The sequence below is a fragment of the Nyctibius grandis genome, chromosome 7 (assembly GCF_013368605.1).
Source record: "Nyctibius grandis isolate bNycGra1 chromosome 7, bNycGra1.pri, whole genome shotgun sequence".
Taxonomy (NCBI): domain Eukaryota; kingdom Metazoa; phylum Chordata; class Aves; order Nyctibiiformes; family Nyctibiidae; genus Nyctibius; species Nyctibius grandis.
Genome location: NC_090664.1, coordinates 14777076 through 14790948, shown reverse-complemented (window position 1 = coordinate 14790948; position 13873 = coordinate 14777076). Strand labels below are relative to the sequence as shown.

At 42.6% G+C, this 13873-nt stretch overlaps 1 protein-coding gene across 2 annotated transcripts in view; it reads left to right on the top strand.

Moving 5' to 3' along the window:
• RARB (retinoic acid receptor beta) overlaps window positions 1-13873 on the top strand; it is a 199673-nt gene that overhangs the window by 169113 nt on the left and 16687 nt on the right. For both annotated transcript variants that reach the window (XM_068405542.1, XM_068405543.1), the window contains exon 4: window positions 8265-8425. In XM_068405542.1, the coding sequence (XP_068261643.1) occupies window positions 8265-8425 (161 nt within the window). The remainder of the gene's footprint in view (window positions 1-8264; window positions 8426-13873) is intronic.

The following is a 13873-nucleotide window of genomic DNA, read 5'->3' as shown; positions in this document are numbered from 1 at the left end:
ATATGTAGGGAGATAGTAAGGGAGACCGAGGAGTCTGCTTTTGGTTCAGCCCCAGTACAGATACTGTGCCCTCTACGTCCTGGCTCTGACTCAGCTGCTGCTCTTGCTGTCTCTCCTGCCTGCCCACACCCATATGCTGTAAAACACTTTTTCTTCTGGTTTTGTTCCGCTTATTTACCATCTTTCTGGTTTTGCAATTTCTTAATTTCTCGTTTGTTCTTGGGACCTATTTTAGGGGGGGTTGTTTTAATTTGTATTTCTGGAGTCCTGATTTTTATTCTTGTGGTGTTTGTTATTGTGTTTGCCATGTTCTGCAGAACTTGAACCAGTCCTGAAATACTGTAGTCAATATAAAGGTAGGCATTAGCAGTATATTCGTAGACCTGAAAAGAGTTTATGAGCTTTTGGGTTGTTTTGGTTTGGTTTTTTTTTTTTCCTGCTGAAGCACTTTATGGAACCTTCTACAGCATTCAAGCCAAATCCACCTTTAGAGACAGTTTTTTTTTTCCTTTGGCAGTGGTTTCAGGTCTTGGATTGGCAGTTCTAGATATCCAAAGTATGGTAGCTGTTGCTCTTGCTTCTGGATGTCATAAAATCAAAAAGAGAAAAAAAAATTTCTCCTAAATGATAGCAAAGTGAAATAATAAAATTAATAATTTTAAAAAAAAATTTAAGAAGAATACCAAAGCAATACCTTTGGGTATTTTTCTCAGCCTGTTGTTCTGCATTGGCTTGCCAATTTTGGTCCTACATCTGAGTTAGTATTGTTTTTCTTCAAGGGACTAGAAACTCTTTTTTTGCTCATTCCATCTACTAATATTTCAGGGATGTGACAATAGCATGTGCCAAATTTCATGTCAAAAATAAAATTTTCTGGCTGATGGAATCCTTGAAACCACAGATCAAGTTTCAGGCCAGTTAAATAAAGCTGTAGATCATTCATTTATATCATCCATTCATATAATGAAACCTGTTCTTATAACTCAGTTCTTGATATATTAACTGTGCAGTTATCCTCATACGTAAATGGGAGATGTGTTGCTTTTGTTGGTTATTAGGATATAACCATATAAATCCCCTGTGCATGAATGGAAAAATAGAGGCCCTTAGGCTATAGGTATCAAAGGTCTTCCCTGTACTTACAATAGCCTAATAAGGTTATTTTGGAGGCATAGGTAATTTACTCACAGACTCCATATAGCTAGTGATTCATTGTTCACTACTGAAACATTTCTAAATTAATTATGTTTTAAACAAGCAAATCCTTGGCCTTCTTTTTTATGGGGGAAAAGAGAGAACTGGAGGGACACAAAATTCCACTATTTTCTGCATTAAAATACACTGCTTGCTAGTTAAAAGGTCCCTGGTATTTGAACCAATTTAAGTGTACTATTGTGCTTCTTGCTGGTTTGGTTCCATGAATGTGTGTTTCTGAATTTCATGTTTTGATGAAAATGTTATTGTTGTCATTAATTTGATATTTAGAAAAGACTGTGGATACAGGATCTCAGTGCAATGAATAAAACAGTTGGAGTTAAGTGTCCCTGGGGATAGAATCAATCACTGTTGTAGAAGAGGGTGACATTTAAAAAAGAAACTCAGAAGAAAATGTCATGCTTAAAAAATTAGATTTAAACGCACTACCTCCTGATTGATTTTTATTGCACTCAGATGGATACACTGATTGATTATCAGCCTTACAAATGTTTAGTACCTTTCTCACTTCTCTAATAATCAGAATAATCTAATTTTCAATGTTATTTAAGTTACCGTATTCAAGGTTATAATAGATTATATTTCTAATAAAACATAGCAATTATGTAATGAATAATACAAAGCTGCAAGGCAGAGTTCAGATTCACCTTCGTCAAACAGAAAAAAATGCCACCAGCAGCTGGAAGAGCCCGTGTACGTGAAGGCTCTACAGGACGATGTCCTCTGGATTTGTGGTGTTTTCCCCCATGGTTGAACTGAGGTCCCTGGAGCGTTGGTTGGGGCGTGTTTGCCATGGCTGAACATTATTTCTCAATAGGAAACCAGGGGCGGACTTGAATTCTGTAATATATGTGCTTGCTCTGTGCCTGGGGAAAAATGAGAGCGTGCCAGGTGCTTATGAAATTTCTTCCATGATTGTTTCTCTGTGCTCCCTGTTAATTTTGATACGTGCCTGTAGAGAGATACTATCTCGCTTAATTCAAGATATTTTCTTGTGGCAATTGTACCCGACAGCTGACATGGTTGATTTCTCTGAATCAGCTACAAAATATGCAGTTTTTGATGTGTTTTGGTTTTGTACTTGAAGCCCCTTACATGACTGTGTATTTGTTATTGGCTTTGTCCATTAGAAACAAGAGTTTTGCGTTTGAAACATACTTTGCCTCCGATCGTTCTCCGTATGTCAAAGCTCAGTTTTGGCATGGGAATTTGTTTTAAGATAGTTTCCTGTTCTTTTTAAAGACTGAGCAGTTTTGCCTCAAATAAAACATTATTTCATCTGGAAATCACAACCTAGGAAAATCAATCTATTTATAACTACCTGCTGTTCTGCACATTTTAATGCTATGTTTGGCTTGTGATTGTATTGCTGTTAAAACGTGAACAGGAGTCTTACCATTCTGAATTGATGGTGGATCAGTTTGTCAAGCGTGATTGTGTTGCTTTCAAGACGGTTATTTTCTTCCTTTTCTGACTCTGGAGATGGGAAAACCAGCCTCCTTGAGGTCCCTCATCTCTGCACCTGCTTGCACCAGCTCCCGGGCATGGGAGCCACGTGTGATGTGCAGCTGAGTACTGGCTTTGACCATGGGGTCGGAGAGCCTGGTTCAGCAGCAGCGGCATCGAGGGTGCTAAGTCTCACTTGGTTCGAGGTTTTCCAAGGTGACTGTTGTAAAATACGTCCTTACAGACTGTAATTTGTTACCGTGAGCACTGTTCATTGAAGGGTGATGGGGAGAAGGGTGACGCATGGTATGTGTGGGGCATTTATCCTGATGGATCAAACTTGGCAGTGGCAATAGGTAAGCGTTTTGCATATTTGACTGAAATTGTTCACAGCTGCTAACTTCATAGAACCATAGAATGGTTTGGGTTGGAAGGGACCTTAAAGATCATCTAGTTCCAATCCCCCTGCCACAGGCAGGGACACCTTTCCTCTAGACCAGGTTGCTCAAAGCCTCGTCCAATCTGGCCTTAAACACGGCCAGGGAGGGGGCATCCACAGCTTCTCTGGGCAACCTGTTCCAGTGTCTCACCACCCTCACAGTAAAGAATTTCTTCCTAATATCTAATCTAAATCTACCCTCTTTCAGTTTAAAACCCTTACCCCTTGTCCTGTCACTACATGCCCTTGTAAAAAGCCCCTCTCCCGCTTTCCTGTAGGCCCCCTTCAGGTACTGGAAGGCTGCTATGAGGTCTCCCCTTATGCCAACTTCTGCCAGAATTAGAAATTTTTAGCAGCTGCTGCTGGAATTGGAGAAGTCAGAGTGTAAAGGAGCTGTGCAAGACTTGCGCGTTTCCACCCTAGCAAGCGGCTCGGTGCTCCTGGAAGCCCTGGGTTCAGTGCTGAGCATCAACCCCACCGTCCACGTGTGGCACCATTTGCCTGTGATGTCGGGCAGCTCGGCCTGCCTGGTGTTCGGCAAGGGCTTGATGGCTTCCCGAGGTGCAGGAGAGCAGGCAGGAGAGCAAGCCTCTGCCCGGAGGGGAGACTGGGCAGGTCTGCAGCGGTCCTGCCTCAGCTCCCCTCTGATTTCTCTTCTCATCAGCGTTTGCAAACAAAAGGAGTCTTTTTGAAAGCCTACCTTGCGCCCAGTGCTGTGCAATTACTGACTTGCTCTGTGTGCTTTATGGTGCTTTTGAGATTTGTTAGCTTAACGAGTAACTTCCAAAATATTTAATGACAAGAGAAGTGTGGTTTTACAGGAATGCAAACTAACTGGAAACACTGGTAGTTGTCACTACAGGAACAAAACCAGTTAACTAGTACACAAAGCTCTTCAAAGGTCATGGGGATCTCTGAGAGACAAAACTGCAATGATAGCATTTCAAGTCATGAATTTATTAGCTGATTAATCATTATAATATATGAAAGGTGCTGTCTAACTATCTTCTGGGCATCTGGGGAGGCAAAGGTTATGCAAGTAATTGGAAATACTGTGTTGTGAGCTGCAGGTTCTTCTCCCCTAGACAGGTTTGTGCCACCTTTGACAAAGGGGAGTATGCACGCTCGCTGTTCCATAATTTTACCTGATTATCTAAAAGCTGCCTAAATAGCTTGGGCTGGATCCCAGACTCTTCTTAGGCCAAGCGGTGACTAAGTTTGGTGGACCTGAGGGGCTTGCGTTTAAGACTGGACGATTCCCAGCATTACGACATGCTTGAAATGATCCCGCTCAAGCAGGAGAATTGCTGCGTGGTTGCTAAATGAGAGTGCTGGGGTCCTCCGAGAGAAGCTGTTTGTGTCTTTCCTATACTTAGTTTCATCCACAGCAAGCCCTGTGTTTCTTGAAAACTGCACCCTTCCCTCCTGCGGCTTTCGTGCCCTGCCCATCGCTTCAAGCAGAAGAGGGAAAATGTGTCTGAGGCCAAGGAAAGCAGTGGCAAACCTGGGGTGAGCAGAACAGATGGGATGGTACCAGAGATGGTGTTCAGTCCCTCTACCATCAGGTTAGGGGGATGAACGTTTGAGGGTAGGGGCTGGTCCTTAAAGCTGAGGCAACAGAAAGTGCCTTTGCTAGCTTGTGAACCTTGCCGCAGCTGCCTGGAGATTTCTGGGTGTGGAAGTGCAAGTCCTGGCATGTGTGTGGAGGGGACAGGGAAGCTGTCACGGGAAGATGGATCGGAGCAGACATGCTCAGGCGTAGACGTGCGTCACTCAGCCGTCCGAGCAGTGCCAAGGCTTGCACGGACGTGACTTCCTCACGTACCAAGATACTCCCACCTCTTTTCATCCTCTTCCCCCACCGCAAACACCTTATTTTTTTTTCTAGTTTTTTAACTTCCAGTATTTCTCACAGGGCAGGAGAGCTTCCATACTGTCCCCTGTCGAGAGCTCTTAAATAATGCAGCCATCGAGTCAGAATTTAGTGCACAAGTAATGAAATTCATAACCTGAGTTTTCCACGGTAGCATTAACTGTGACACAGATTCATCACCAGCATATCGTCATTAAAAGGCAGTGGAATTGCATCGGGGATTGATGTGATCATATGCATGTAAAGATCAAGATACAAAAAGGTGTGATTTATGTAATATAAGCATAAGCTGTAATCCAAAACCCTTCCTACATATGGTGTGACAGTTCCTGTTCCCAGAGCGTGATGGCTTTTAAATTTACTGGGTAAATGTATCTGTTTATATGTTTTTATTTAACTCTTTTAAACATAGTGTTGTCTTAATCTTTTTCTCTCTTTTGTTTTGCACTGAATTATAGTTGTAGTTGAATCTGTGTAATAGTTCAACATTACTGAAATTCTCTATATTTTTGGAGCCTGGATGCTATAGGTAAGCACTTTATTGTGTTATCTTACAGGGAATATAGAAACACTGCTGTGTCTGATGCAGCCTTAGCAAAGACAAGTGTAGGAAATATCAAAAAGATGCATAAAGCAAGAAGATAAATGTTACTCAGGTTTTATCATAATTACAAAAGCTATCAGAACCGTAGAAAAAAGGTAACGGTGAACAAAAATGGTTCATAGTTTTCAGGACGTGTTTATTCTCCCCTTCCTGTCCTTCAGTGATTTGTGCCTGAAAAGAAAGAGGACAGAGCTGGACCCGTTTGGGGACGTGGATTGAGCAGCAGCTGTCCCTGTGGTGGCCTTTGCAGGGGAAGGGACTTCAGGTACAGCTGCGGAGGGAGCTGCGCCGGGGTAGCATGGGAGTGGTGGCACGGTTCCTGCCGGAGTTATCTCCTGGTCTCCGGGAGCTCTTGGCAGCCACTCCAAAGCCTGGCCTAAATAACATGCTTGTCCTCCACAAGGAGTTCAAAGCTATTGAGATAAGTAGTTGCTGAGGCCGCCTGTTTGGCAAATTTGTCAATCAGCTCGTAGAGCTATAAGTAAATGGGGCTTTATTACAAAGGCTTATTGCTCTTTGCGGTTGTGTAGGAGTTTACATAATTTTCTAAGGAGCTCTTTTATCTCCCAAGTACAGCGGCGATTAGGATTTAATTCTGGAGTGCAGTGGCAGTTTGGAGCGCTCAAGATGTACGTGTCCTGGATGTTTTTTCAGTGCAAGAGACCATACTTGCACTCTGCCCTGGGGTTCACCGAACAAATCGGGGCATTGGCTTTAGGGGAATATTTGTAAAAGGAAGGAGGGGAATCCAACCTCCCCCCTACCGCTAAACGTGACTACACTGGTAGCATTGAACCTTCACAAGAAGGTACCTTTTCAGCCCACCCTTCCTGGCCTCCTTTGAGTCTCTGTTACTCCAGACATGAGGACTGATGGCGTTCAAGGTTGGGCGTTAATCTGGTGGCGTGCTCAGCATCGCAGCCCTGATCCAGCAAAGCACATAACTGACGTCAGTGCGGGTCTGTTCACACAGTTAAAATCAAGTTCATCCTTAAAATATCTGTTGGATCAGGGTCAGAGTTCTCTCAGTTGCAAAGTCAAACCTTTAGTGAGAAAACCAGAACCATTTGTCACATGGAGTATGTGCCTGATGGCCTCATAAAGGAGCAACAATATTCACTGCATCTACCCTTTGTTTTCTGTTACACATATTACATTATTTCTGTAGATGTCCCTGCCTCTGCTGCTTTCCCACCCCGCCGTTTTCCCATGTTGCTCTTAATGTTCTCTCAGCGAACACATCTTGAACAGATGTTGTAGGTGAGACTGTATCAAAACCTTCTCTTTCTTCTGAAACACTCACTGTTTGTCTGCTCTTTGTGATCATTTGTGGTTGACAAGCGTGGAGGAAGCAACCACAGAAGATGTGGTGCCATGGAGATGGGCCTGGTGAACCCACAAGGTAAAAGAGCTAGCATGGAGGTGGCTCTGGGCATCTGCCCAATTTGCTCTGCTTCCCTTCCTATGGCACAGATAGATGCTCTTTCTGGGGCAGGACAGTACAAATGAGAATCGGCAGATCTTTGTCCATCCAAAATCCCCGGCCATTCTCTTGCATGCCCAGCCCACCAGCCGCACCCTTGGAGTTTAGGGCCCTGGTTTAAATATCATGAGCTTTTGAACAGCGGTGAACATTAGGATTGGTTTTTATTTGTCCGGCAGCGTTTAGTCTTTGGAGTGTTTAATATTGACACGGAGTCTTTGGGGAGAGGGACTGATTTTGTTTGGCTTTGTTGTAAAGCCTTATGCATCTGGTTACGCTTAAGACATTAGCTTTAGCTAACAACAAGCCTCTTGATAAAATTCACAAGTACTGGCAATACTGCAGACATAGACTTATCTCCTGGGCACGTTTTGTAAAATTAAGCTATTTTCATTAAAAGAACAAAGAGTAGCATGGTGATGGAGCAGCTGTCATATTTTATACACAAATATGTGGGAAATCAATTACAGCACGAGTGCCATACAATGCATATTTCCAGTAATCCCCCATGGCCGGGGGAAGGTAGAAGGCTGATCTGAGCGCAGGAGCAGATGGCAAGCAACTTCAGATAACTTCGCTGCCATTTTTACTCTTTCAAGTGTTTGCGCTTCTCCTTTGATCTTCAGATCTTGAGTTTAATGTGTTTCATCTTCTTTCATTTACTGTTTTCAAATTTAACTTTCCGTTTAAATAACTTTTGCTTGATGGAGTTTGTGTTAGTATGGGTTTTGTTTTCTTCCATACTGTGAAATTTTAAGAAGAGAGGGAGTTGCTCTTTCCTTAGTGTTGTTCACATCCAATAAAATACCGACTACATCACTGCAGAGCACTTTGCTATTCACCACGCACAGCTGTAATGATACAATGAAAAAATCCCACCTCACAAGTTACTGAGACACTTACAATGCGTGTGAAGTTGCAATAGACTTTCTTGAAAGGTAGATACTACGGGAGTGTGATGGCACATCTACAAAAAGCACCTATGGAAGTTTGGTTTCATCATTATCCCATTAAATTTAATTCTTACAGTTGAGCAATTAAGCAATTAATTAGTATTCTCTGTGCAGATAACGTTTTTCTTTCCACTTAAAGTAATTTATGTTTAAAATAAAAGCATTTTGCAGTGTTTTGAAGTAGAGTGGCAAGAGCAATATGGGCTGATCTGAATAACCGCATGTGATCTGTGTCTCTGCTTTTTCTATAGCTGTCAGAAATGATAGGAACAAAAAGAAGAAGGAACCTTCAAAGCAAGAGTCCACAGAAAACTATGAAATGACAGCAGAGCTGGATGATCTCACTGAGAAGATCCGAAAAGCTCACCAGGAAACCTTCCCCTCACTCTGCCAGCTGGGAAAATACACTACGGTAAGTCAGGTTTATGAAGCCTGTGTTCTGGATTTGCCTGGGTGATGTGAGTTTTGCATTGGAGGGTTCAGAGATTTTAAATAGGTGCAGAAGTAGATGCACTCCTTGCACCTCTTTAGCCATGAAAAAACACAGGTATGCATGCAAATACATGCTGAAGAAGAGAAATTGCACTTAGCTGTAAGCATTACGTAGCGGTATTGTGAGAGACTGAAAGATTAACCTGGCCAAGAGACAAGCTTGGAGTCCATGAGTCAATTACATGCCATCATTCATTAGAAATTTGTTGGCTTCCAAAGACGTGAACTCTGTGCGTCAGCAGATTACAACTTTGCAGGTGTAGAGTGTTCTTAAATGCTGCTGGATTACTGGTGACAGTCCCAAAGCTACCAAGGTCAAGGAAAATATGAAATGTCTAAATCAACCAGTTTCCAAAATGCTCCCTTGCAGTTTATTCCTCTGCCAGTCTACCAAAATGCCAGAAAGCAGCAAACACTTCTGCTGCTTTTAGAAATGAAAAATCGGCTCCCCATCAAGAAGTTCAGTACTTGTAGGGATTTCTCCACAGGGTGAGTTGGGGAAATAAATTTTTTCTATACATGTATATGTTGCTAAATACAAGGAAGGTCTGGGATATTTATTGATTTCAGAGAGAAAATTCAATGTCAAGTTTGCAAATGCAGTAATAAAATTGATTCTTAAAAATAAGTTATTAGGTAACGTTTAGAGTCCTGTTGGTAGAGGAACGACTTTGCTGGGTCTGGTCTTGCTGTCAGTTGTAGCAGCACTGGCTGATACAGAGGGATGTGCAGAAGGTCCTGAAGTAGTCAAGTGTGAGCTCTGGCTGCCAAGGTTGGCAGTTTAGGCGTGGTATTGATGGGGCAAGAAGATGCCTGCCTCCATGGTCCTTGTCTTCTGTGGTTCCCCAGCTGGAGGTCTGGGACCAAGCCCCAGAGGCCAGGTGAAATACCTCTCTTGCTGGATTGCTCTCTTGTTTTGAGTAAGTGCTCTGCTACTGAAACAAACGTTAAATTTCTCAGAGAGTAACCTAGGCAAATCCCTATGTGGCACCAATATTCACTGGTTTATGGCATACTCATCTATTTACAAAGTGCTAGGTTCAAAACTCTCAGGTCTAGGTGTAAGACTTTGTATTTAAGTGCAAGAAAAGCAAGCATACATGGTGTGACGTTAGAAAAAAGCATGTTTTTCATGTTGCTGGAAGTATTTGCACAAACATTTTTCACCTTTAATTTTGAGACCTGTATAAAATGGTTGGTACTGAGAAGGCGCCTGTCCTCTGCACACTTCTCTGGTGCTATCCTTGGTCGGGTGAGATGTAGTCAAAACAGTCAGCGTAGGCACGCTGGTAAATATCGCCCAGGCAGACCCCCGGGGACTAGCGCAGCATGCGAGGCTGGAAGCTCGAAACCAGCCAGCTGGTGACATAACTGAAGGCAAAGCTGGAGATGGTGGGATCCATAGTGTGTCTCTTCAAGGAAATTCCTGGATTAATGCCCTCCGCCTCCTCTCAGCACGCGCGGTTCCATCCTCATCTCGGAGTGAATAAAATCTTCCAAACAGGCTCTCACACTCCTGCAAACGCGAGAGCGCTTCTGAACGAGTGAAAAAATCTTCCTAGTTCAAAGACAGTGGGTTTATGCCTTGCAGAAGAGGTGATCGGATGTCCGCACCTGGGACGTGTAGCCAGGCTGGTACACGTGCCAGAGTTTATTGCTCACAGGCTGCCTTGCGAATGGCCTGGCTATCCCAGGATAATCATCAATCAGTGTAACCTCCAAGGTGAATGTGTCTGTATGTACTTTTGTGTTACCTCTGAGTTAGAAGAGTGCACTACAGCTGTGATGGTACTTCGTACTGGTAATTGCCAAGGATCCTGGAAGGTTGAAAGATAAACCTGGGCACCTGTACGCTTGCATTATGTATTGGATGCTTAAATATCATTAATATTTTACCTCTTGAAATGATACAAGTGGATGAAATTGGAGAAGGTCTTGTTGCATATCACACCCACCGCTGGTGCCTTCCTCCTTGGGTTCCTGCTGACCTCGTGGTGAGTTTATGTCCCTGTTGGAATTTCAGAGCCCTTAACTAAGAGCACCTGCATCAAAGTAACGAACGGATGAATCTGGTCTGTCTATGGGTCCTGAGTAACCATGACCTGACCACACTCTCTCTGAGGCTGGATATTGGTCATTCGTATCTCAGGCCAGATGGAACAACTTGGGAAAAGAAATTTCTTGGTTTTATCGCTGGTCTGTTGGAAGTCCACAGCAGTTAGCTGCATGTGACTGAAGTCCCTGTCGCTTTGTCATGGTTTGGTGCTATACAAGTTGCAATAACAAAATTATACTGAAAGAGTTGGTTTGGGCTTACCTTGAATCTTTGAGAGCGATACAGCTTCCTTCAACAACTGTGTCAGAACTAATAGCGGCAGTGCTAAATACTAACTGTCTTCTTGCTGCATTCTCATAGTCTCTGTGTGAAATGCGAAGTATTAAAATCTCTCACCTAGCTCAGGTTTGGCGACCACTCCAGCTTTTTAGGTAAGATTTCAGTGTTAAGAGCTTGTTTTTATGAACACTGTCTCTGCCCAGCTGTGGAGGGGACGGAGTACCACCAGGGCTGGAGGATGGGTTATCTTCATCTCCAGCTGCCTGTCAGCCCAGGAGTAGAGGAGAAGCCTTTCTGCAACAGTGGAAGATCCAGGAGGTGGAAGGTGTGTGTGCTGGTCAGAGGAGCACAGCTTCGGTGCTTGGACAACACCACCAGCTGCTGATTAAATAGCAAGCCTCAGGCAATAATCCTTCCTTTTCAGGCACTTGAACTAGAGACCAGAAGTCAAAAGGAGCACACAGCCCTTTTTCTAAGTGCTGAGTCCAAGGGGAGCTACAAGCCTACGCCACTCTACTTTTCTTGATAGTAACAAGCTACTACAGGTAGAAGATAGCCACCAGTCCTGCTTTTATGCCCTGTTCTGCAGGCTGGCTGTCATGAAGCATGGTGCGCTCACACTGCGGAGCACACAGGTTGCTTTTGTAACCTTAGAGTTTTTTATTTAATTCTTTAAGCGAGAGGCGAGAAGTGAATGTATTGAATAGATGTGGATTCACTTGAATTTCATAAGCTTTGCATTTGCGTGCTCAGACTGATTTAAAACATTATTTTGTTTGTTGCTAAAAAGAGCAAAGAATTTTAAGTACAAGAGAGCAGAGTAAAAAAGACCTTGCAGAGATACAGTAATAAAAAAATCTGTTCAGCCATTTGGCTTGCATATCTGGCTCCTCTTGCTCTTGAGCACTGCAGCCTGTATTTCCCGGAGGGAAAGGTTACACGGTGATTTTTTTCCCCCATTGTGTGTTTTTACCCATTCAAAACGGTTTTGGAGAAGCATTTTCAATTATGGTTTTTTATATCCATCTGCTCTTTAAAAAGCAAAAGTGTCCCTATCTGTAATAATTACCACACTTTGCATAGTTAATAAAAGTCTACTTAAAATAATGGGAGAATAGCACTCATATTAAATTCCCTGGGTCATTTGACTTAACAGTTGCATTTGGTGGGCAGTGGCAAGTATAGTTCTGCCGATGATGAGAATCAGCAAGCTGTTTAAACGTAATGGATTTCAAAAGTCCATCATAAATAGATCTGTTTTATTGCTGTCATCCAGGTAAGAGAGAGTGCCTTAGTAATTTCTCTGGAGATGCCATACTTTATAGTATAATTGAGTGTAACTATACTGCTCGTCCCTCGAGACTGGTATTATTTGTAAGTCTACAGCTGTGTTACATCCAGCCTCGTGATAAAGGGAGGATAAAACAGAAAATAATTTTGACTCTGCGGACCCTTGCTTTGGGTTCTCCCGGGTTGCCCTTGGCTGGCTGGAAGCGGAGAGGTTTTGCATCTCGGCGGCTTTTTGTCCTTTGTAAGTGCTGGGCTTAGGAGTTACACAGCTATTGTTCTGTGCCATTGCAGAGGAATATATATATATATATATACACATATGTATATCTCCTGATGCTGGGACTGAGCAGAGACGTGTGCTGTGGTCCTCAGTGAACTCACTGGAGCTGGAGTGCGTTGCTGCTTTTACAAAAGAGGCGTAGCAAGTGTTCCTGATTAGGGCAGAGTGCCCCTGTGAGCCTTGTTTCCTTTGTAAAGTGGATTTTAAAGACGGTAGGGATTCTGCTACTGTGTGTGTTTCTGCAAGTACCTCGTCCCATATCGTTAATGTGGAGATAGAGCAGCCTGCAATGAAAAAACAAAAATGATGGAAAAAATGGGATCAATTTATGTGGCAAAAATGGCTGTTTAATTGGATTTCATAGCAAGGTTGGGCTTTTCCACTGATAAAGATGCCACTAGGGTGTATTACAGTATTGTTCCGCCATATGTGCGCTGGTGCAAAGGCCTGAAAAACAGGCAAGGCTGCTCCTGCAAAAGGCACCTGAAAAACTGCTTCAGTAAAATATTCAGGAAAAGTCATAGCGTCTGCATCTTTTTCACAGCATGGTTAAAGGAGATCCCCAGGCAAATTTAATCAGAGTTTCTGTTTCTAACATGTGTTTTATTAACCCCATAATTTACTGTTCAACCTATATATTGATATTGAGTCAGTTTTGGTTGTACATATGCAGAAATGCTGCTAAAAATCTAGCTGTTTTCCGTGACGCTCAGAACTACATTCATTACCAAATAAAATGTTAAAAGTCTTTCCATTTGTAGCATCTCGAAGATAATGTGTAAACCACGTTAGCACCAACGCTGAGGAATCTGGCACCCGGCGTAATAAAACACCCGGTTATTTTGTATTTTATTAACTGCCCCTTCTCTTCAGTTTGCATAATAGTGAGTTAGATTTACATTTGTTAAGACGGCCGTGCATTACTCTTAATAGAAGACATGTCAAACTTCCCATTGCCGGTACTGCAGCATGATAAAGTAACCTCATATGATACTGATGAAGATTTCGTTCACACTTGCTGGTTTCATGCAACGTCTTTTTTTCCAGATGGATACCCTATTGTAAAATGATTTCCTGCTTTAGGCTCTGCTTTGTGTAGCTCCTCGCTATGCCATCTTGCTATGAACTGGATAAACTGCCTATTAAATTTAATTACAGCCTGAATGACTGCACATCTTGATCTTATTTTTTCTCCAATGTACTGTATTTCACCAAGGTCCTTGAGGATGAAATAAAATAAATCTGAAGGATGCATACTCCAGTAGCCAAAAGAAATGTTTCAAAGGGCATTACAATGACTGTTAACCCATTAGTTTTGGACTATTTTGAAGGCAATTCTTTAGGATTAGGATTATAAAGACATTTTCTCCTATCTTTTCTTCTGTCATTTAAAAAAAAAAAACAAAACAAAATAGAGGAAGTTCCCAGAATAAAAATTCAGATAGAAATGATGACGTTAATTT